The sequence below is a fragment of the Neomonachus schauinslandi genome, chromosome 9 (assembly GCF_002201575.2).
Source record: "Neomonachus schauinslandi chromosome 9, ASM220157v2, whole genome shotgun sequence".
NCBI lineage: Eukaryota > Metazoa > Chordata > Mammalia > Carnivora > Phocidae > Neomonachus > Neomonachus schauinslandi.
Window position 1 is genome coordinate 131,976,464 of NC_058411.1, and position 24,186 is coordinate 132,000,649.

A 24,186-nucleotide genomic window follows, 5' to 3' on the forward strand; every position below is an offset into this window, starting at 1 on the left:
TAATTATAGTATGGACTGGATCATAAAGCTACCTTCATACTATTTTCTTCAGCCTAAAATATAAAATATCATGCAAAGTGGTTGGAAAAATGGCTTGGAAGCAACAATTTTAGTTGGAAGGCGATGTGTGTGAATTAAATACCAACAAATGCGCAGTAAGTATGGACATAGATATCTAAAATCAATTACAGGTGGAAAAAAGGCTGCAGAACAGTATGCGGGGTGTGTACTACCAATAAACCAAACCACCACCAGAGTGGTATCAGTACTAACACTGACAGGAACTGAACTGGGCAGACGAGGAATGAAGGCAAGGTTTATCCACTTTTTATATGATACTCTTTCTTTTATATACATAGACACGCGTGTGTCTCTATGTATGTTTTCATGTATGTATTCCTATTCGTCAATAAAAACAAGTAAGGAAGGCTCAGCCCAAGTCTGCCTCCAACTGTCTCTTTTGCCTTGGCTGGACTTTCTCTGTGAAAATGCTCAGAGTAACCAGAGAACAGGAAGAAAACAAGAAGAGCTGAACAAATGACGAGAGAGTGCTCAAGCGAGAAAAACCCTAGAGGGCAGAACCTTCTGGAGACTTGGGGCATGACTCTGGCCCCTGCCTTCTTTGCAGGTACCAGCCTCTGCCCGCCCTGTCTTCAATGTCAGGAATGCCATCGACCCATAGCTCACAGCATACCCTCCACACACACCCCAGACAGAGAGCAGAGCCCCACCAACCTGCGTATCTCTGCGTCGGTAAAGCCCTCGACGAGGTCCTTCCGCACGCTGCGGGGGCGCCCTCTGCGCTTTGGCTTCTTGTCATCATCAGAGTCATCTGTCTCGCTCTCAGATGCAGAGGATCTCTGCGCCTGCCTCTTAGACTCAGTGTCAGAGTCACTGTCATTTGTCTGAGCCTGAAAAGGCAAAGTCACATTGCAGCAAGTGCCAGGTGCAAGAGGGAAAAGGACTAATTCAGCCCATCTTAATTCTTTCATACTTGGAAACTTTTCATCGTATCAAAGTCCATTTTCCTTTAAGAAAATAAGGAGGCAGGTGTCATGTAAAAGGAAGACCTGCTTGGGACAGTCACCTTTCCGGAGACATACTGAGACATAATGACAAATGAAGTAGAATAAAAATATTTGAATTGTAGATTCGTGTTTACTTCCTTAGGTAAGTTACCCCTTTGTGACTTTGTTTTCCGTTTGTAAAAGGGGATAACTACCTATTACTTGGGTCTGCATGACGATTAAGTGAGTCAATAGGTGTTAACAGCACAACTATGCCTGGCACACAATTAGTGTTCAATCAATACTAGCTACTATTAGCTAATACTGATTTGCTATGGTCTTGGACAAATCTACTATGTCCAACAAACTGGGTGATAAAACTTACTCTACCTGCTTTAATGTTGCAAAAATCAAATTAGATCATGTTTATAACGGTTCTTTATAAGCTGTGAAGTATATGTTTGTTTACAGTTATATAATCTCTTACAGTAAGTATTTAAACCAGTGCCACAAACAAATACTTAAAGGCAAAAAGAGGTTGGCTCTGAAAGTCAAAGGCACTGTCAATTAGAACCAAATCTTTAGGATTATTGGTTCTGATCTCAACAGCAAGCTGCAAATGTCTGCCAAACTCAAATCCCAGCCATCTACCTCACCCAGAGCCAATTTACAAAGATCAAATGTCCCACAGGTGTACGCAGGGGCACGCCAGTTTCCCATCTCCCTCCACTGGTTTCGCTGTAACCGCCTCCCATCCCCAGGCAACAATGCCAAGCCTCTTCCTTGAATAACTAGCACTTCTATAGCCTTTACAACAGAAGAGGTCCCTTCTTATCTTTCATCTCAGTCGATCACCTTTTTGGTGGAACTCCGAATTCGAGGCAGCATGTAAATTTCTTCCAGCTCCTTCTGACGCTCTTCCTCCTCAACTTTTTTCCTTTGCTCCTCCGGAATGATCTCATCCCAGTCCTTGTGAGGACGCTCTTCCAGCTCTTCTTCGTCTTCCATTGTCGCAAAGTTGGCAACCTTGGAACATGGACAACTCACTGTCTGACATGTCCCTATTTCCCAAACACCGCCTGCTAAAACATCAACTTACCCAGCATTTTTAATCTAAGACACTATGCGTAATATCAGAACTCCTGTGATATTATATAATCAGATAATCAATTTTCTGCTAATCTCTCCCTTATCCTCCCCCCAAATCATCTCGCCAAACCCTCAAGTTCATCAGAAATATTACTGAGAATTAGGGAAACAGATATAAAGTTATAAACTGTCTTACAAGTTTTATGGAAAGACTTATTAAATCCTACACATTTTCTAATAAATATGATACTAATTGGAAAATTTAGATTTACTTAGATTATCAAATGCTTAATACTTAATACCAATCCATTATGAAGTTACAGTTCCAAATTATAAATTGCTACTAAATAGCACTCATTTGAAACAATGCATAATTCAAAGCCCTAGCAATCACTAGCCAACTACCTACCTTATTCATTTTTATCAGAAGTACAGAAACTAAAGGTATGTAATGATTTCATATACTCCAAAGTACAATGTTAGAAATGAAAATGAGAATTTAAAATGCAAAAAATTCAAACAAACCTAAAAGAACACTCCATTTATGACATACCAAATATTTAATATCTGGCATCAATTTGTACTGAAAAGATAAACATATCCCAGAAGGAAAACAGATGCATTTCAAAGACTCAGCTGTGGTTATTACACAGACACATCTGCCAGCTCTGGCCGGCCTATGAGCAGTGGTGGGCAGGCCCCAGGCACGGGCTCCACATCCTTTTTATTCCTTCCCACCTAGTCTTTAAGGCTACAATCAAGCACAAAAGAGCTTTTGGAGGCTCCATTCCTCAAAGTCATTTGGAATGGACAGTGAAGTCAGAAATTTATGACTTTTGGCCACACTTAATTCTAACTTCCACCACAGATACCGTGATCTTCACAATCAGATTTTTTAAAATTCCAAGACAAAGACAACAAGTGTTAATTTCTTAGACTGAAAACTTAACATTTTTGTTTTATAAAATGAATCATTTGACCAATCTCTTAAATTAAGTACTATCGGTAATTACTTTAGATCTGACTTTTAAAACAGCCAGACGAAAATTACATAAATGATGTAAATATATACATTAGTGGTTCACGCAGTTGGGAAATGAACTTTTCTGAGGGTGCAGAATGGTTAAGGGCCACATTAATCAGGCCAGACCACCTGTCTAGGATATAATCACAACTCCACATATGTGTAACCTTAAGAAATCTACTTAGCCTGTCTGTGCCTCAGTTTCCTTATATATAAGTGAAGAAAATAATATCTGATTCATCCTACGGTTGTAACAGGGCTTGACACAAACAGTAAGAGATACAAGTATCAGTTATGATTACTTAAGAAAATTATAATCTTAAATTATCTCAAAAAAAAGCTTTGTGTGTTTCCAACATGTTAAATTAGGGTTTAAAAAAAGAGAGAGAGAAAGGAAAAAAAAGAAAGTGTTAGTGGAAAAAACAAAGTCAATTCAGATGAAGCACTCCAGAAATAAAAGAGCCCCTAGGTAGGCAGACTCCTACTGTTAATTAAATCACCTGACCAGGTGCCAAAATGTAACCGCCAAAAGAGCTTTAGCAAGGCAAAAGTCACCAGCTGACCACTTTTGATTAACCTGTTAATATGCAGAAATTTTTATACCTAAGTCATCACATAATATTCTGACTAAAACATTATCATGAGGATTACTTCTCTTTAAAAGGGAGCAATGGGTGGCTCAGTCGGCTAAGTGTCTACCTTCAGCTCAGGTCAGGATCCCAGGGTCCTGGGACGGAGCCCAGAATCCGGCTCCCTGCTCAGCAGGGAGCCTGCTTCTCCCTCTGTCCCTCCCCAACTCGTTCTTTCTCTCTCTCTCTAATATATATAAATAAAGTCCTTTAAAAAAATAAAAAAATAAAAAATAAAAGGGAGCAATAGTCCCTAGAAGCGGAGTCCAGTTGAAACAGTAATAATTTACCCTTAACCTCAAAACACACTGACTCTGATCCTAGAGCTCTCTGGTCTATTCAGTTCCTTCTGTGTTCTTCCTCTGAGACAACTTCTACTTGTGGCCAACACTGAATCTCATCACACAATACTGCTTCCTTCCAAACACCTCACCATGTCACCCTCAATCCTATAGAATCTACTGAACTTAACCATCACTGGAACCTTCAGGTATCTCCTGCTTCTCTAACTGGTATGGAACAAACCCATGCCAGTTCTTTCAACCACATTCTCACATGAGATTGGGAAACCTTTGCCACTTTGACTCTCCTTAGTCTCCCAAGCCCATCTTCCACTTTGGGACCACCAAATGATCAGTCCCTCTGACCTCAAGTACTTGCTGGAGAAAATCATAGGACCCTGCTGACCAGCTCCAATGTGAAGTCTTACCTTCCAAATACAGCTCACTCCTTATCAAGTTCCTCCTTCCTGGCACCACCTGTGGCTGTCCCAAATCATTTCTACTTATTTACTGGGAATTACGGTCACGAAGGAAGGAATCCCACCTCTTCTCTCCCCTCCTATTCCCTGAAGTGTACTTTCCTTTTTCTTTCGAAGGCCAACTGCGCCACCTGCGTTTTTTATTACATCCCTTCCAGTCTCTTCTAAGGCAATGTACTATCAAATTTTCCTTCTTTCCTTAGAACCTTCGATCTCTCCCTTTTCTCAAGCTCTTTCCTCAACCTGGAGACATTATAACATCCTTCAAAACCCTCGCCTTGACTCTTCCATCCTCATAAATCACCTTCGCTGTTCTCTTTATGAGCTTTTAAATTAACTCCACACTCAGTGCTGCCACCTCCTCTTCATCTGGTGCCCAGCTTCTGCACTTAGTCCTGATCTCATTTAATTTTCTATCAGATACTTAAAAAAAAAAAAACCATCACCAAGTCATCAAGAGCTTTCTGTCACCTTATGTTTTATACATTTGACCTCTCTTTGTCACCTGATTCTACCAATGTCTCTCCCATAACACCTTCCACACTTCCAGAGCTCCACACTATCTGGGTCTCCACCTATCCCACGGATGTATATTCTTCCCTCTTCACTGACTTTTCCTCTGTCCACTGACTCTGGGCAGGACAGACCACGTCAGCCATTACCTCCATGCGGAAGACTGAATGTACACTCACAACGCGCCTGGAACTCCGGAGGAGAAAGAAAGGAGTCAAGTTAGGTAAAGGAAAAAGTAGAGCGCCTTGCACACAGAAGTACTCACAGACATTAGTTATTATTAGTTAATAAATCAATGCTGAGGACTCCCTCCCACAATAATTTCCATACCTTAAACTGTGACAGAAGCTCATCTGTTGCACTTGTTGACACTTCGTTCTCTCTGGTTTCAGCCAAGCGCAAAATTTCATCTATGTCCATTTCCTAAGGGACACCAACAACACAATATGGTAAACAGGCAAGTGATCAGTATGGACTGAAAACACTTGGTGCAAATAAACCAAATCTCCTTCCTGGGATCCCATTTACCTTTACAGTATTCCGATTTATATCCTGTACCTCTAATGTCTCAAACCATTATTTATACAAATGACAAGGTGAACTTCAGAGATTACATGAAATACAATTGGAATTAAAAAGACTAAGGACAGAATCCTCAAATGTTTTTCTCTTTCCTATTCTATTTAGTAAGAGCTTTGAGCTCTATAATAATAAAACAAAAACAAACTATATCTTTCAAATAATTACTATTCTTTAAAAGCCTCTAACAGATTCAAAATCTGCTTCCAGAAAAATTAAGACTCTCACAAATACTTGTCAAAAAAGTTTTTTCCTCATTGTTAATTACCTGAGGCTCTGACTCCTCCCCTTCCAGTTCTTTGAAGAGATCCTCTGCTCCAAATTTCAAAATAGCTGTCAGCTCTTCTTTATTAAAAGGATTTGAGCTGTAGAAGTAAAATGTAGTTGTAATCTCTCAGGAATGTCAAATAACCACCATGAAGTTCTACTATAAAATAGCTACCCTTCATAAAAGGGTGAAATTACTGGTGAAAATATAAATTCTGCCAAGAAAAATGATCTCTCAAAGATTTCATTTTTTTTTTTTATCCCCAGGATGAGTCTGTGATGGTAAACCTAACCCAGCAGAAGACTAGAAAATCAATTATTTTCCTGATGGCTCATCTATTACATGATTAAGCAAGAAACTTAATTAGCAACATGAAAGAAGAGAGTTCTTTGCTCTTTGTCTTTTGACTCAGGAAGTTATCATTCACCAAGAATTTTCAACCTTCTCATCTCTGGTCTAAAATAAAAGAACTAAGCTTTTTCCATTTAGGTTACTCTTGAATGGAAGATTATCTGAAAATATTCTGTTTAGGGAAGGGCTCATTTGATTTCCACCTGTGACACAAGCTGCAGGACTGCCACAGAAGACACTGAACAATTTAGTCAAAATGTAAACTCAGAGAAATAGCTGTGCTTCTAAATAAAGTCAATTGTAACTTGACTATTTTCCTTCTACACCCTTCTGTTTTCAATAGGAAGAGTAACACTCTCCACACAAACATTTTTACCAATAATAAGAAACCAGCTGCCAACTCCATCTGGCAGACTCTTAGTACTGATACTGATACATTCAAGGCAACCCTGCGCTGGGATGAAAGCCTAATGGAAGACACACAGTGATCACGCTGCTGCATCATACGTCACAGAGCCAAAAGCAAAAGGCAAAAGAGAAGGGCAAGAAAGACAGAGGGAGAGCACATGAGCACAGGGCTGATAGGCAAAAAAGAAAAAACAGGGAAAACCGATAAAATGAAAATTACATCTTCTCGTGGTCTTGGCTTGGCCTCTTCTAGGTAATTAATAGGTAACGTCAATTATAGAGAATCCTATTAGAAGGATGAATTCTATCAAATGCTGATGTAAAATCACAGTTTGGCTCTGACCACCTCCTCCACCTGGAACTTACTTGGACCTTCCCGAGTTGTTTTCCAGAACCGTCCGGCCAGTGGTATCCATGCGCTGAATCACCAGATGGTCCAATACCATCTTCTTTTTGGCCCGTTCGATGATCTCCTCCTCCACAGTCCCCTTTGTAACCAAGCGGTAAATATTTACCTATAGAAAAAGAAAATGTTATGTTTATACCTAATCACCAAAAAAAAAAAAAAAAAAGCTATCTCTGTCTAAAACCAAGAGGAGAAATAAAAAAGACTTTTTCTCTTCTACCAGAAATGCCTGTAAGCCATTCATCCAAAAAGACAGCTTAACTAGATCCAATATTTTTACTGTAACAGGTTATAATCTTAAATAAAACTGCCTCTAAAAAACTATTTCAGCCTATTCTAATGATAAAAATCTTGTTAAAGAATAATCAGTTTCACTGATGGAAAGTTTCACCAAAACCAAACCTTTGGCCGAGTATGAAACTTAGGAGTTACCCAATACTAGAGCAGACTTTAAGATTCTCATGTGAAGGAAACACGCATGTATTTCCCCAACGTAGCTCAGAGCTACGTGTATAATAAAAGTAGACCACCCTGAACAATGATAGATTAACAACTTATCCACATTAAAATAGAGAAACATTCCAGTTCTGAATCTATTCATCATCGCTCTCTCTTGGAGTAAACCTGAAAGCCACTGGTGACATAATTTTCAAACAGGAAAAGAGAACAGTTCCCTACTAAGTTCATCTTAGCCCCAAAGACACCTTTTCTCTGTACTAGTTAACAGAAAGGCATCTACCCTTGGGGAAATGAAAGCAAAACAGGAAAAAAACATTTTACAAACAGCCTGAAAAGGCTAAATAACACACCCCCTCTACCGCCTTCCCCAAACCATGTCCAGATGTCTCTCTCCACCGACCTGCTTCTTCTGACCAATTCTATGGGCTCGGGCTTGTGCCTGCAAGTCGTTCTGGGGGTTCCAGTCAGAGTCAAAGATGACAACTGTGTCCGCCGAAGCCAGATTGATTCCCAGGCCACCAGCCCTTGTCGAGAGCAGGAAACAGAAGTCCTGTACACAATGCAATATACTACTTTATGCAGTGGCCTTCTCAGAAACAGTTTCACAGTCCAATAAGCCCTTATACCTGGAAACCCCTGCAGGTGTGAAGAAAAGTGAGATATGATGGACAAACTTTATGGAGGCTACAAGAATGCTAGGGATTTGATGGTAGAGTGAATTTTCATTTCATTAAGCTGAAAGAGTCAGTGCAGGGAACTAAGGAGTAAAGCTGATTCCGATAAGTCAACCAGAACAGAAGAATTAGTGTTCTCTCCTGGCTAAAACTAGTGTTACAAGCAATTAACAAAATCCAGAAAAACTTAATTAGCAAGGGGATCATTCCAGCAAGTTGCCTACACACTCATTCTCTGCGTAAAGGTAGATTACACCACATAAGGTAGTTGGTATAAGCAAGGATACTTTATTGTTAGATGGGTGAGAAACACAACAACACTGCACCAACAGATCACGTGCTGAGACTGCTGAGAAGCACAGGGTCCTCGATCAGCACAGCACATGCACAAAGAAAACCAGAGCACGTGTGGCTGAAGTGTGGGAAAGATTCAGGTTCTGACATATTCCGGGGTGTCCACAGCAATGACAGAGACTAAGCAGGCATGGTACACCTGCCTACATCTGAGAGCTCAGAAATATGGGGCAGAGGGCAGAAAATAAATTACCCAAAGAAAAGAAAGCCACAGAGATTTCTATTTTTAGGGCATTTGATTATGTATGTCAAAGGCTGACACCCTTTTGGCACACAAATGATACTCAAAAGCTGGTAGTTCTGAGTTGTATTTTGATCAATCGGTGTATTTAATATACACAGACACAATGAAAAGCTCTTCACATTCTAACTACACTCGCCAGCATCCTGCCACAGAAATAAAAATGGAGAGAATGGTCTCAGAAGAACTTTAAACAAATGCTGAGGCACATATGCTCTGCGATCCTTGGTAGAGATACCAAGTGCCATCACACTCTAATTTACAGAAGCCTACAAAGAAATAGTGGACACCTGAGAATGAGATACCTAAATCAAGTAAAATCTGGGGTCTGAATAATCATATAAATAATTTTCACTGTCACTCCTTTTTTTTTTTATTAAGATTTATTTAGGTGGGGGGTGCAGAGGGAGATGGATGAGCTGAGCGAAATGCTGAGCACGGAGCCCAACATGAAGGGTCGATCCCAGGACCCTGAGATCACGACCTGAGCTAAAACCAAGAGTCGGATGCTCAACCGACTGAGCCACCCAGGCACCCCTTCACTGTCACTTTTTACCAAAGATAATGTGACTTATAAGATGTTATTTGTGTCTATTATCAAATTGAAAACAAACTCAATGAAACACAATGCTAAGGATGAGATGGAAATATTCATCACAAATAATATGAATATAAACTGCTTTGGGAAATCTAGCAAAGTATATCAAAAACCTTTTTTAAATGCTTGTACACTCTTAACACACAACAAGAAGTAAGTCATTAGGTTTAATTATTGGGTTAAATAAATAATGTTACAAGCATGAGAAAACATTAGAAACTAAAATTTTTTTTAAATCTTTAATGACATGGGAAAAATGCTCACAGAATTTTGAATAAAAAAATGACAACAAAGGGCGCCTGGGTGGCTCAGTTGGTTAAGCGACTGCCTTCGGCTCAGGTCATGATCCTGGAGTCCCGGGATCGAGTCCCGCATCGGGCTCCCTGCTCGGCAGGGAGTCTGCTTCTCTCTCTGACCCTCCTCCCTCTCATGCTCTCTGTATCTCATTCTCTCTGTCTCAAATAAATAAATAAAATCTTTAAAAAAAAAAAAAATGACAACAAAACTATTTGCAGAATGATCCCAGATAAATAATCCGTTTCATCTATTATGAATGGAAACACACCCGAATGATGTGAACAACAAAAGTTGTCTCTGGGATGGGAGATGGGGAGGGGAGCTGTGCAATTTTTCTTCTTTGTACTCTTCACTATCTTCTAAATCTTCTCATTGTGCATGTAATATTTCCCCCAATGATAAAGTATTTAATTTTTCTTAATAAAGAAGGCTCAGATATGCAGAATAATGGTAGAGAACCTATATTCTATAAATAGCCATGGGGTGGAGAATTGAGAATTATAAAGAAAAGGCAGCTTTAATAATGTTTCTCTGAGAAAGGGCAATATGAAACATTCATACTATTTTTTTAACTAAGAGTAGGGAACACAAAACCAGTTTGAATAAATACTAAATAATAAAACTAGCTAGCATTTACTGAGTGCTCACTATGTACCAGGCAATGAGCCTAGTGCTTGCTGGGTGTTGGTCACTGCATTTAATCCCCACAGCAGGTACTGGAATTATCATGATTTTACAGGAGGAAACGGAGGAGAAAAAGAAGGGACGGGAATTAGAGGGTGAGCAGTCTTCAGTTAATTCAATTCCTTTTCTCCTGAACTATTCAGAGCCTCGGTTCTGTCCAGATTCACACCCAAAGCTCCGCAAGGAGAACTAACATTTTAGGCTAAAGAAGCCAGAATGCTATAGTCTACCTGGGACCACATGCATTTCTAGAGGCAGAAGACGTTACCATTTTGGAGTAACACAGAGTTTTTAAAGCCCTACAGAAAGCAGAATATGAGGTCTGGTCTGTCTATACGAAGTAGTGGCCCAGGCTTCAGAAGCGCTCATGTTCTCCCCAAAACACTAGTTCTCCTTCTGGCTCTCTCCACTGCAACCTTCACCCGCACACGGAGCTGCAGCATTATGTCCGTGGAACATCATCTCCCCAACTTCTCTCACATCCCACAGCATTTCACAGCTTCCTATACACAAACTACAATGTTACCACGGTTTCTCACTTTTCCTAAGCACCCCTTCTATATGTGCCTTAAAATCACTTTAGAATGCAAATCCAAGCTGGACAACAGAACTTAAGCTGTATCGATCGTACCAGCAATCCACACATCTGAGCCATGGCCAATGTACTTTTCAAGCCTCAGTCACCAAAAAAATACAGATGAGAACCTTCTGTCGTACATACATGTCAAAATTAATCCTACTGGCCAGCCTTCCCGACTCTTGCCTTGCTGCTCTCCCAGGCCCAGAAATTTGGTATCTGGAAGCCACTAGAGAACACGCACAGTTGCTATTAGAACTACTCTGTCACTAATCCAGACCAGGGCAGATAAACAAGCATGCATATGCTTTTCTGGAATAACAAACAAAATTAAGAGGCAACTTTTATTTTCGTGATCTCTCATTTCCTTCCCAAAGCAGGAGAACTTAACTGTGAACTGTTTCTGAAACGAAATACATTAAGCCAGAAAGGCTTTTCCCTGGACAGAGAGCCCACGCTGCCCAAATAATAAAGCCATGCATGGTGTACCTCAGACCCATCTGCATTGAAGTGGTCCAGTGCCTGTTTTCGGATTTCTCCCTTGATGGAACCATCCAGACGCTGTAAAAATAGACCACAAGAAAATCATAAGGTAGGACGATCAGCTATACTCAGAAGAGAACACCAGACTTGCAACCTTTATCACTTCAACACCCACTTAGCAAAAATAACCAGAATGCACTGGCAACATGCTGTCAAGGGACTGTGCTTAAGCAGCATATCTTACTTGTCCAAGCTCTCCCGTTACAAACTCAAGGTCAGAAGCTTCTGACTCAGAGCATTTACATTTGATCAGGATGACTGCTAGGACCTGTAATGAGAAAGACGGCAACCCCCACTGTGCTCAGAAACGATGTTTGCTTCTATATCCGCAGGGACTGAAGAGATTAGGTCACCGTACCACTGCTCACCTAATTAGCTCATGCAGAAAATGATCCTTCTTAGCTAGTATGACCACAAGTTGCACAGTTATTAAGTGCTACACAAATCAAAAAATCATTTACATAATTTTGTTTGGAAACATTCTGCCATAACGTTGTATTAGAATTAAGTTGATCATATATTCCAGCCTTTCCAAAAATTACACTCTGAAATCAGAGCAAAGTGTTGAAGTAACCAAAATGCATATTTAAGAAAGCCTCTGGCATTTACTAGTTCTTTTATTAGAGTTATGTGTCAGTTCTAGGTCCCAAACAACGTCACCATGGAAAACCACATGTCAAATAAATACTTGAGAATTATTACCTGTATGCTATACATATAAAGTGCTTATTTCTTACTCTTTAAAATCATTTTCACATGTCTTCCCCTTACAATCACATCTTGAAATGAACAAAATACCTCATTTTACACAAGGCAAATCTGACCCAAGAGGTGATGTCAGCTGCCGAGTGATGGGCGAGTGGCTGGGGACCTATCTGTAGAAGGACCTACCTCTCCCCAGCTCAGGTCTCTGCTGTTCAGGCCCACCTGAACAGTCAAATCATACCAGGGAACCCCCTTTCTTCTTTCTACCAACTCTACTCAGAGCCTCAACCCAAAGATATGTTTAAATGGCAGTTAATAGCCTATATTTGATATGAGAAAACCCAAATGCCTTCCTTTTAATATTCCCACTAATAGAAGATAGCAGACATGACAGACACGAGTGGACTCCAGCCAAATATTCCCTACAGAGAAAAGCAATGCATTTTTACTTTACTTGACATCAAATGATTAGCTTGACCTGAAAGCTCACAGAGATCCGATGCACTGAGAGACAACAGTCTTTTTGCAGTGTGCTTGGTTTTTCTTTTGTTTTGTTTTTATTCCTAAAATAACCACAGTATCAAACCATATTCTAAGACGGCTGCTGAAAGACCACATAAGGTATTTTGGATAGGACAATAACTTTCAGGGCATTTTTAAAAGACAACCTGTTATTGAGCTTAAAGCTTGGCCTTCTTAGGGGAGAATCACTGACCCCAGTTTCTTCAATACCAGGATAATTTGTAAGTTGGTCGAACAGTCCAACCAAAGAAAAAATATTAAGTCAATCTTAAAAATCAAAGCACTATAAAAATGTTATACCGAAAGTTAAGAAAAATAGCATACACATCCATAAACAGATCAGAGAGAAATTTCACACAGTCTAACACCCAGAAAAAAATATTGTGTTGAAGAAACTCATTTCCCCCTTATCTTTTCTTCTTATCTTGTAGGCAACAACTGAGTGAAGATGAAAATCCCCAGTAACAAACCTACAGAGAAGAGGGGGCCACCACCACCTGCTTCAGGGACCAGCAAGCCTTCACGTGCACGGCTCTGCTGAGTTCCCAGCCTCACAGCCAGGGTCAGCTATCCCCTGGCGTGAACGCACAGAACTATCGCCTCTCTTTCTTCCTAGGATTTGGGCTTCTGGAATTAGGTCCACACCTCCTTCCTCTCTACTCTTACCCCAGAGTTGGAGCTGGAAGACATCATCTAACACCCTTTCTCTTGTCTGCTTTTCCTCTATTACCCATCTCCTTACTGCCCCCCAACCCGAAAAACAGAATGACCTCCCATGACCACTTTCATTATAGGGTAGCTTAAAGGTATGGAAGTAAACATAAAGACCCTCCTGGAACCTTCGTCTCAATTTGTTTCCAACTAGAAAATCTGTCTCCTAATATTAGGATAATTTAGCAAGCAAAGCATACAACCTGGTGGGAGGGAAGCAGAGAGGGACTCCAATCGCTGAGCATCCTTACCTGGAAAGGATAGTGCTTGATCGTCAGGTACTCAGCCAGGATGTCCAACATTCTGACCATCTGGGAGAAGATAAGGACTCTGTTGCCCCTTTCTCGAAGTCTCGTCAACAGTTTATCTAATAGAATCAGCTTCCCACTGCTCCTGATCAGGGACTAGAGATTGAAAAGACATTCCAATCATCACACTCAAACGCATACTTCAATCTGCCCTTAACTGCTAAGAGTTCCTAGCTTGACAATCTTCCTTCAGCTTGGTGAAGCCACCTGCAGTCCGGCTGACAATTCCTGAAATGCTCTTTACCTCGCATCTGTGACATCAGACTTCCCGTATTTTTCCTAGTGAACTACCCTCACCAATTTTCAAAGCTTCTTCTGATGCTCCTTGAAGAGTCATCAGAGGAGGAAAGAGCTTCTACCGACATTGGAGGATTTGAGAACGTAATTATAAACAAGGTGGCCACGTACCAGGAGAACCTCCTGCCCATTCTCTCGCTCGTTCTCCTCGGGGGGCTTGATCAGGTAGCAGTGGTTACAGCACTTTTTCAACTCCATCACAATATTCAGGAAACCAGACGTGCTGCCTCTTGTCCCTTTGGCAAGAGCCTTGTAATTCCTGGTCAGGATCCATCTGCAAATCAAAATAATGATGTTCTTCAATTAGAAGAAACAGAGAATCAGAGGCCTCAGAAGACTGTGAGAGAGAGCAGTGCTACTGGAAGCACAAAAACAAGAACATAAAAGACATGAGACCGTTTAAGAAGGCATGGAGGGATGTGGTATTCTGCACCTCCTGCCACCTGTCTGGGTCTGCTCACATCTTTGGTCTGATTCAGAATGTTAACCACCGAGTAAACACTGCTCTACTACTGGGCATTTCGACCTGAGCACAGAAAACTGAAAGGAAATAACAACAGTGAAATATATATATACACACATACGCACATGTGTCAAATAAGGACGGTTACTGAAGCACTCTTTCTCACAACATACAAACGGAAGAAAGCTATCTAACAGGAGGAGACTAGTTAAATTAGGATTACGATCAGATGGAAGCTATGTACCCATTTACAAATTGTTGTGAAAGGGCATTTTACACGATAAAATGCTCATGGTAACTGTGTTTTATATCCAAATTTTAAAAAAGGGAAGGAGACATACATATATGTATATCCACATGTAAGCTTTAACCATACACTATAAAATATTAAAAGTACTTTTCTCTCTTTTTTTTTAAAGATTTTATTTATTTGACAGAGACAGACACAGCGAGAGAGGGAACATAAGCAGGGGGAGTGGGAGAGGGAGAAGCAGGACGCTTAACGACTGAGCCACCCAGGCACCTCATTTCCTGAGCAATGGAATTTCTTTACACTGTTAGCAATCCCACTGTCAGGACTCTACCTCAAAGTAGAATGCTCAAGGATTTTCACTGAAGCCCTATTTCTAAGAAGAGTAAAGTAAAATTGTGAAACAATCTAAATGTCCACCACTAGGGGGCTGCACTGAATAAACTATGCTACAGATCCATAATGGAATACTACACAGTTGTAAAAAGAAAAGAGGAATAGCTTTATAATCTACTGTGGAGTGTTTTTCAATCATTAAGTCAAAAATGTAAGGTACAGAAAAATGTATACGGTATGCTGTTGATGTAGGAAGGAGGGAGACAGCAAAAAAGTTAAAATGCATTTGCTTGTGTTTTAAAAATTAAAAAATAAAGGAAAGGTAGACATTAAGAATTTTAAAACTGGTAATTATTATTACCTCGGGTAAAGAGGGACTAGAATGAAGGGGACAAGGAAATAAGCTAGGTATCTTTGAACACAGCAGGCTCTGTAGCTTTGCCTTTGGAACTCTACAAATATTACAAATAATTATGAAGCAAAATTAAGCAAAGCCAACTTTAAAAAAAAAAAAAACTAAATGAAATAAATAACCCATTGTATCTAGCTGGCAGCCTAACCATAAGTAAGAAAAACTATCTCAAAGTACTTTAAGACTCATCCATTTCTAATGGAATATACCTTTAAAAACAAAAAAATACCATTAAAAATTTTTGCCCTTCCTCTGTTTTTGTTATTCACATTGCTGATGGTAATCCAGGCACTATTACTACTAAGACTGTGTGTGTGGTGTTAAACAAGTTGGAGCCGTTAAGAAGTGGAATTTCTGGTATGGGTATAAGACCATTAAAGTCAAATAAAATCTCTCAGCTAAAAAAATCATGATGTATTTCTTATCTTTAAAAACAAATTTCCTAAAACAAATAAAAATAAAAACAAACAAATTTCCTAATTCTGTCCACTGAAAAAGCCTGTCAACGACGTCCAGTGCGGCTGCAGTCATAGCTCCCGTGCCCATTCTGAGGTCTCCAAATTCCACTTTCCAATAAAACAGTACACAGAGCTTGTTGGATATATGGCTGACTCCCGCTGTGGAGCAGGAAACAAGATGAATGTGAACATTTTATTCCAGAAAGCAAAAAGCGCTGAGCTACAACTAGGATTATGTCAAAAGGACTCCAAACTAACTTGAATGAGCTCCTCCTGGCTAAAAATGGAGCCATGAGACCAGGAGTATAAAAGAATAACTGAATAAAACATGAATATGCTTATCGATGAATTTAAAATCATACCAAAACAAATCTCACTGGTCAAAACCTTTGAAGAAGGGTCAATATAACCTATTATTTCTTTTAAAGATGTAAAAACGCCAACACGAATGGACCTTAAGCATATTATGCTAAGTGAGATAAGTCAGACAGAGAAAAACAAGTACCGTATGATGTCATTAATATGCGGAATCCGAAAAAGCCAAACTCAGAAAAACAGAATGTAAAATAGTGGTTACCTAGAAATGGGGGAATGGGACAGATGTTGTTTAAGGGTACGAACCTGGAATTAGTAAATAATCCCTAGAGATCTAATGCACAGCACAGTGAATACAGGTAACAGTATCTGCTAAGAGACTGGAACTCAAACGTTCCAACCATTAAAAAGAAAGGGTCATTATGTCATGTGATAGAGGTGCTTAACTATCGCTACAACGGCAACCATCTCATTACATATAAATGTATCAAAGTAACGTGTTGTACATCTTAAATTTACATATTATATGTCAAATATATTTCAGTTTAAAAAATAATAGAGGCAGGGCGCCTGGGTAGCTCAGTCTGTTAAGCGTCTGCCTCCGGCTCAGTCATGATCCCGGGGTCCTGGGATCAAGTGCTGCATTGGGCTCCTTGCTCAGCAGGGAGCCTGCTTCTCCCTCTACCTGCCGCTTGTGCTCTCTCCCCCAGCTTGTGCGTGCGCTCGTGCTCTCTCACACAAATAAATAAATAAAATCTAAAAAAAAAAGAAAGAAAAGAAAAAAAACGAAAGCACATTCTATACCACCCCCTGTCCCAAACCCAGCTTTCTGCCTATCATAACCTAACCAAGCCCACAACCTGCCCAGGCCACGTGGGGTGCCAAAAAGGAGAGCGTCTCGCCCTTGCAGCACAGAGCTGAGCACTTTTCCTTCTCAATTCCCACAGTGCCCTGCATATGCCTTGGTTATTAAACAACACTATATTGACCCCTTGTCTCTACTCTGTCTTCCCTCTTAAGCAACACTTCTGGCAGAAACACATTCCACTCATCTTCATACTCCCAGTATGTAGCAGGATGCCTACCACACTGCAGAATCGTAAATGATTCAGTGAATAGCAGAGAAGAAACAGATGAATGAGTGAAATATGCCTGTTTGTTGGAGGGGGATTAGCACTAACTAACATTACTTCAGACCACCTACAGAATGAAAAGTGCTAAAGTGCTATGCAAATTCTCACCCAAATAAAAAAGCAAGAACAATAAAACTTCCTCTTTCTAACCATGAATATACTGCTACTCACATCTGTGTTGAGGCATCACTGAAAAAAGCAGCTTGTCAACTGTGTACCTCATGGCTTCCTTGTACAGATGATAATCCTACTGTGGCACGACCCAGCCCGTAGCTTACTTGTAATACTGCTTCTGCAGAGCCGACATCTCCACCCTGAGGATCTGTTCCACTTTGGCAGGAAGGGATTTCTCCACGTCCTTTTTAACCCTCCGGAGAAGGAAGGGCTCCAGCACCTTATGAAGACTCTGGTAGCCATTCTCCCTCCCTTTCCCGTGGTCCTCTTCAAAATCTTCCCAGAATTCAAACCTGGAAATAAAACAAGACAGCATTTGTTACAGAAGCAACCAGGAAGGGGGAAAAAAAGCATTTTTCAAACTAAAATTTCAATTAACTAAATGGAAAAAAACAAATCTGAGGGGAAAAAAAAGTCTCTTCCCTATAAGGAAACGTAAATTTTACCAGTCGCTAGCTCATGGACACAAGAGAGGGGAAAACAAAAAGGGAAGGGAAAACCAACTGAATCAATCCCATCTGTCTACAATATGATAACATTAGGTTTCCAATGCTCAGACTGGGTCTAGAGTTCCCAAGCATTTCAGTATAATATGCAATGAGTATATAAGCATAGATAAGTTACTGTCATGAAACATTCTGCAGAAAAATTAATAAGCTATCTTTAATAAGCTGCAATTTCTTGGGAAAACAAATTCAGAGGTAAGAGAATAACTAGTGGCAATATTACAGCTGTCACCACGTAAAGGTGAAAGTTTGTTACACAATTTCCATCAATAATCTTCACTGTTCCTAGATGAAGAGATGGATTATAATGACAGTCAACAAGACTATGGCCCCCAAATAAAAACAGCAATACAAGTGATACCTATTTAACAGTATTAGAACTTGGGGACACAAATTTTACTAATAAATTTAAAAACCTGTCACCGTAGTAATTCTGCCTCAATTCTACAGATAAAAGTTTCTCATGTTTAAATCTTAATTCAATCATCTCTGACTCACTAAATAACCTATGGCAGAAGTCCAGAATAGGTCACTGTGAACAGATTTCTTTCAAAAAACAAAAAAAAATTGAAGGAAACTTCTTTTATGAGGACTGAAAAAACTATGCATTGTCCTGCCACTAGAAGGCCGGGGAAGCACCTGGAGAACCAGCTGGACCCTGTGTGCAGACTGATGCTCAGCTGGGGAGAGCAGGCCGAGGAAGGAGGTGAGAACCGTAAGCTTCCCGGCCTGCTCTCTGACAACCAGGCGGCCCTCCTGTGCTGAGACCAGTCATGCCCCAGAAGACAGAACACTACCCAGAGTCTGGAAGATGCAAGAGCATCTGCCCTCTGCGTCGCGACAGCAAGTCAGAGCACAGATGCCAGCACCCCACAGAGCACCACAGCGTCAACAGTGTCTGCTGCTGTTTCTGCACGGACGATGGCCACTCATGTCATCACGTACTGGGAGGTGGATCAACACCTGAACCTCAGTAACACCCAGTAAACACATGAAACAGCCACCTTTGGAGAAGCAGACAAAAAGACCCCTGGAGTAGAAATCTAAAAACATCACTAAAGCTTACAAACTGATAAACCTGAGTGTATTCTGTCACACTGCTATGCAAATACTCCAGGAACAAAACTAAACGAGGAATTAAAACTAGTAAGCGGATTAAAAGGAACTACGCCAACTGGACTATCAGTGCTAGGGGACGGCACGTCACCCACAAAACGTATAAAGCAACTGGAAGCCAGGGACTATCACTGAATTAGGCTGTTCTCTGAAAAGCTGGGTGACAATTTCAAGATAATATTTTAATTCACATAATACTCGCTATCGTGAAGTAAAACTGTGTTAGTCTAAAAACTTCAATATAAACCTTATTTACAAGATTTACTTCCCCTACTGTTTTAGGCAACAAGTATTTTCACCTGCCTAGTGTACTCTCACCAAATTAAAAGTTAACTTGACACAGTATTTCTTTATATACACGCTGAGTGGTTTATGCATTGTCTATGACTTCTTTCCCTCTAAACAGCAGAGATGAGTCGCTGTAACAGAGACCATTAACGCCTATAAGCTAGAAATGTTTCTTATCAGGTCCTTTAAGAAAAAGTTTGCTGTTCCCTGCAATAGAAAACTATCAACTTAAAATACTACATACATAAAAGATAGAGGGTTACAGTGATGAATTTAATAATGACATCATGTCACAGCCTAGAGATTATTTTAGATCTATCCCTGTTATTAACTTGCAAACATAAAATGTGACTCTCATGAAAGTACAAATAATTTTGATTACTTAAATTTTCCAGACTTTGGGATTTTAGAAAATAGAAGTTCACTCTACTGAAAAACAACAAAGAATAAAATTAAATCAAAGCAATGAAACGGTATGCTAGAAGTCATGTGATTAATACGTGAAGGGAAAGGTGCAAAAAAAATTCAGACTGGCCCAGACAGAAGCAAAAGTAAAACAAAACAAACAAAAAAAACCCCACACATTTCTTATACTAAGAGCTTACATCTCTGAAATATGCTCTATCGAGTTATTTTGTGGAGTGGGTATGCAGTATACTTTGCAAGTGATTATAAACAGGCTTGCCTTATCTTTTTCTACCTTTAATACCAAGCCCCATGCTTTGCAAAACAGTACAAACAAAATAATTGATTGGCACATATTTATAATAAGGGTAAGTGATCAGATTTATAAAAAGGGTGGTTGTGTGGTCAGAGCCACCATGCAGGAAAGAAAGTAACATTTCAGTAGGTTAAAAAGAAGACTAACTTCTGGATTTAAAAACCAATGGCCTGGCGCCTGGGTGGCTCAGTTGGTTAAGCAACTGCCTTCAGCTCAGGTCATGATCCTGGAGTCCCGGGATGGAGTCCCACATCAGGCTCCCTGCTCAGCAGGGGGTCTGCTTCTCCCTCTGACCCTCCCCCCTCTCATGTGCTCTCTCTCTCTCATTCTCTCTGTCTCAAATAAATAAATAAAATCTTTAAAAAAAAAACCAATGGCCTGTCACAGTCAAGGAGGTAAAGGTTCAAAAGTTATCTGACCAAACTTAATTCCTTTCTATACACTAATATTTCTCCAATGGATCATTTCTTTGAAAGGACTAAGTGGTTCCGTAGAGCCACCTGGAACCTAAGGAACTACCACTAAGGATGGGGGAAAATACTGCACAGGATTTTGGTCACCTGCAAAGCAAGCTCAGGCAGAAACAAAGGTAAACCTTAACTCCTTGACTAATGGAATTATATACATCTTTGTGGCAAACAATCTTTTTAAAAATGTTTGAAAATGATAGTATTTTTTTAAAGATTTTATTTGAGAGAGAGTACGAGCACAAGCGGGGCGGGGGGGACGGGCAGAAGGAGAGGGAGAAGCAAGACTCCCCACTGAGCAGGGAGCCCAACACAGGGCTCAATCCCAGGACCTGGGATCATGACCTTAGCCGAAGGCAGACACTTAACGCTTAGCCGAAGGCAGAGTCACCCAGGTGCCCCAAAAATGATAATATTTTTTTTTAAAGATTTTATTTATTTATTTGACAGAGAGAGACAGCGAGAGAGGGAACACAAGCAGAGGGAGTGGGAGAAGGAGAAGCAGGCTCCCACAGAGCAGGGAGCCCGATGCGGGGCTCGATCCCAGGACCCTGGGATCATGACCTGAGCCGAAGGCAGATGCTTAACGACTGAGACACCCAAGCACCCCGATAATATTTTAAAAACAAAGTTTTCAAAGAGAAAAAGCTCTCTTAAACACACACACACACAACTGCATCTCTAACTCCATCATTCCGAAAGTAATTCAACTGGCCACAAGGAACATTTTAGAAGAACTATTAGAATGATAATCTCTACTAGGAATGCCACAGTTGCTAAACAGCAGCAAAAAAATTAATTATGAACAATTAGGAGCCAAAATCTCTACCACCCAATTCAGTAGTCAAGTACAAAAGGGCAAATCTAGCTAACCATTCACTGGTGAAAACTACGCACCATTCTTTTTTGAGGTGACAAGCACAGATGTCCCCATGGTGCCTCAAGACTCCTACCATGTAGAATGCTTTTACCTCATCTCAATGGTGCTATGAAGGATATACTTTTTCTCTTAGAATCTAAAACTCAAAGGACATTTACCTTGGTCACAGAAGACCTCAAACTAATCTCCGTCCAACCAACTTATTAATTGTCTGATATGGGACACACTTCATCATCTAAGTCAACATTCTGAAGCTAAACTGTTCCAGTGTATCAAAAAGATCCTACGCGAAAAGTTTAAAGTAATAGTTTAAAGTAATACACATGAAAATTCTCTATTTCAGAAAACAACGATTAACAATAAATAATAGATAATCTCGACTATTCCTGAACTTTTATACATTATCTGTTTTATAGCACCTGTACCTTTGAGAAGCACGCTTTATAAAAACATGGCCCTCTGCTAATACCTGACGAATAGGGTACTCAAGAATGTTTAAAAAAAGAAAAGGGCATGGTGAGTGGGGGGATGGGGTAATCGGGTGATGGGCATTAAGGAGTGCAATTGAAGTAATGAGCACCGGGTGTTGTATGCAACTGATGAGTCACTAAACTCTATCTCTGAAACTTAAGTTAAAAAAAAAACTTAAAAAAAAAAAGAAGAAGAAGAAGAAGAGGGCAACTGCCTCATCCTCAGGCCACTATCGAGTCAGAGTTCTGTGGAAGGGACAGAGGACCCAGGTGAGAAGCAACAGGACAGACAGGCTGAGAAACCCTGCTCTGAGAGAAGGCAGAGGAAGGAGGGGTGTCGAGGGGGCTCCACTCCCAGAAGCACACCCCATCATGAGGATGCCTGCAAACACAGGAAGTACTGACAGCTATAGGGAGGACGGCACAGAGTGGTCAAATTTCTCTACTCATCTAAAGAGTCTTAAAACTCTCCTTGAAAAATAAAAGTGAAAAAAGGACAGCCACAGACAAATGAAAACACAGAATTTGTTGCTAGTAGGTCTGCATTACAAGAAATAGTAATCCGTTACATTTTACCAGAGGTAGGTCAGCATTAATCTGAAGAATGTGATGAGATGCATACTAAAAACTCTAGCAAACAGTAAGAAAATAACTTTTACAAAAATCAATTAACAGAAGAAGTAAAATGGCACATTAGAAAATAATTGTTCAAACAAAAAGGCAGTAAAGGAGGAATAGAAACAAAAAAGACAGACATATGGGGGAAAAAACCAAAATAGCAGACATAAATCCAACCATAGCAATAATTACATTAAATGTGAATGAACTAAACCCTTTAATGAAAAGGCAGAGATTGTCAGACAAGATCCAACTATATGCTGTCTAAAAGAGACACATTTTAGACTCATAAAAAAAAGTTAAAAGTAAAGTGATGGAGGGGCGCCTGGGTGGCTCAGTTGGTTAAGCGACTGCCTTCGGCTCAGGTCATGATCCTGGAGTCCCCGGATCGAGTCCCGCATCAGGCTCCCTGCTCGGCAGGGGGTCTGCTTCTCCCTCTGACCCTCCTCCCTCTCATGCTCTCTGTCTCTCATTCTCTCTCTCGCAAATAAATAAAATCTTTAAAAAAAAAAAAAAAAAAGTAAAGTGATGGAAAACAATATACCATGCAGTTACCAAGAGAGAGCTAAAGAGGTGTCATATCACACAAAATAGATCTAAGGAACAAGAAATATTACTAGAGATAAAGAGGGACATTTCATGATAAAAAGATCAATATATCAGGAACACAGAACAGTTATGAATGTGCACAAACCTAACACCAAAACCCCTCAAAATACATGAAGGAAAATCTCACAGAACCAAAAGAAGTACATCATTCAACAACTACAGTTAATTATTGAAATGTTTCACTGTCAATAATAGAATTAGACATGAAGTCAGCAAAGGTATGTAAGACTTAAATAAGACTATTTATTAACTAAGTTGATGTAATGGACGGAACTCTACCCTATGAAAGCAAAGTATTGTTCTTTTCAAGTGCACAAAGAACATTCTCCAAAATAGAAAATATACTAGACCATATAACAAGTAACAGTAAATTCATTTAAAACATGTTCTCTAAGACAAAATTAAATTATGAATCATTCAGGAAATACCTAGATATTTCAAATTAACCAACACACTTAAAACAAAACCCATGCACCAAATAAGGAATCACAAGAGAAATCAGAAAACAGGTGAAACTGAATCAAAGCCAAAACACATGGTATCAACATTCACTGTAGAGGGAACCTATCCTTTTAAACACCCACATCGGGAAAAGGAAGAAAGGCCTTAAACTAAGCTTCCACCTTAAGAGAAAATGAGAAAATTAAATAAAAGGCAATAATAAAGATGAGAACAGAAATATGTAAAATAGAAAACAAAAAAAGTCAAAAGTTGGTTTCTTTTGAAAACATCCCCCAAATTGTTAAACCTTTAGCTGAAACGACCATAAAAAAAAGACAAGACACAAATTACCACAATCAAAAATTACTGAGATCACAATTTATCCTTCAAAAAGTAAAAGGATCATGAGGAAACACTGTAACATTATGCCAACAAATCGGACAACTTAGACAAAATGGACAAATTCTTAAACACAGATTAACAACACTTAGTGAAGAAGAGACAGAAAACCTGAATAGATCTGTA

The 24,186-nt window shown here is 39.9% G+C and overlaps 1 protein-coding gene across 2 annotated transcripts in view; it reads right to left on the minus strand.

Moving 5' to 3' along the window:
• CHD2 (chromodomain helicase DNA binding protein 2) overlaps nucleotides 1-24,186 on the minus strand; it is a 119,495-nt gene that overhangs the window by 38,481 nt on the left and 56,828 nt on the right. For both annotated transcript variants that reach the window (XM_021680659.1, XM_021680657.1), the window contains exons 17-26: nucleotides 17,650-17,838; nucleotides 14,116-14,278; nucleotides 13,651-13,803; nucleotides 11,408-11,479; nucleotides 7,894-8,043; nucleotides 6,995-7,143; nucleotides 5,870-5,966; nucleotides 5,353-5,445; nucleotides 1,863-2,033; nucleotides 736-911 (exon numbers count right to left, since the gene is read on the minus strand). In XM_021680659.1, the coding sequence (XP_021536334.1) occupies nucleotides 736-911; nucleotides 1,863-2,033; nucleotides 5,353-5,445; nucleotides 5,870-5,966; nucleotides 6,995-7,143; nucleotides 7,894-8,043; nucleotides 11,408-11,479; nucleotides 13,651-13,803; nucleotides 14,116-14,278; nucleotides 17,650-17,838 (1,413 nt within the window). The remainder of the gene's footprint in view (nucleotides 1-735; nucleotides 912-1,862; nucleotides 2,034-5,352; nucleotides 5,446-5,869; nucleotides 5,967-6,994; nucleotides 7,144-7,893; nucleotides 8,044-11,407; nucleotides 11,480-13,650; nucleotides 13,804-14,115; nucleotides 14,279-17,649; nucleotides 17,839-24,186) is intronic.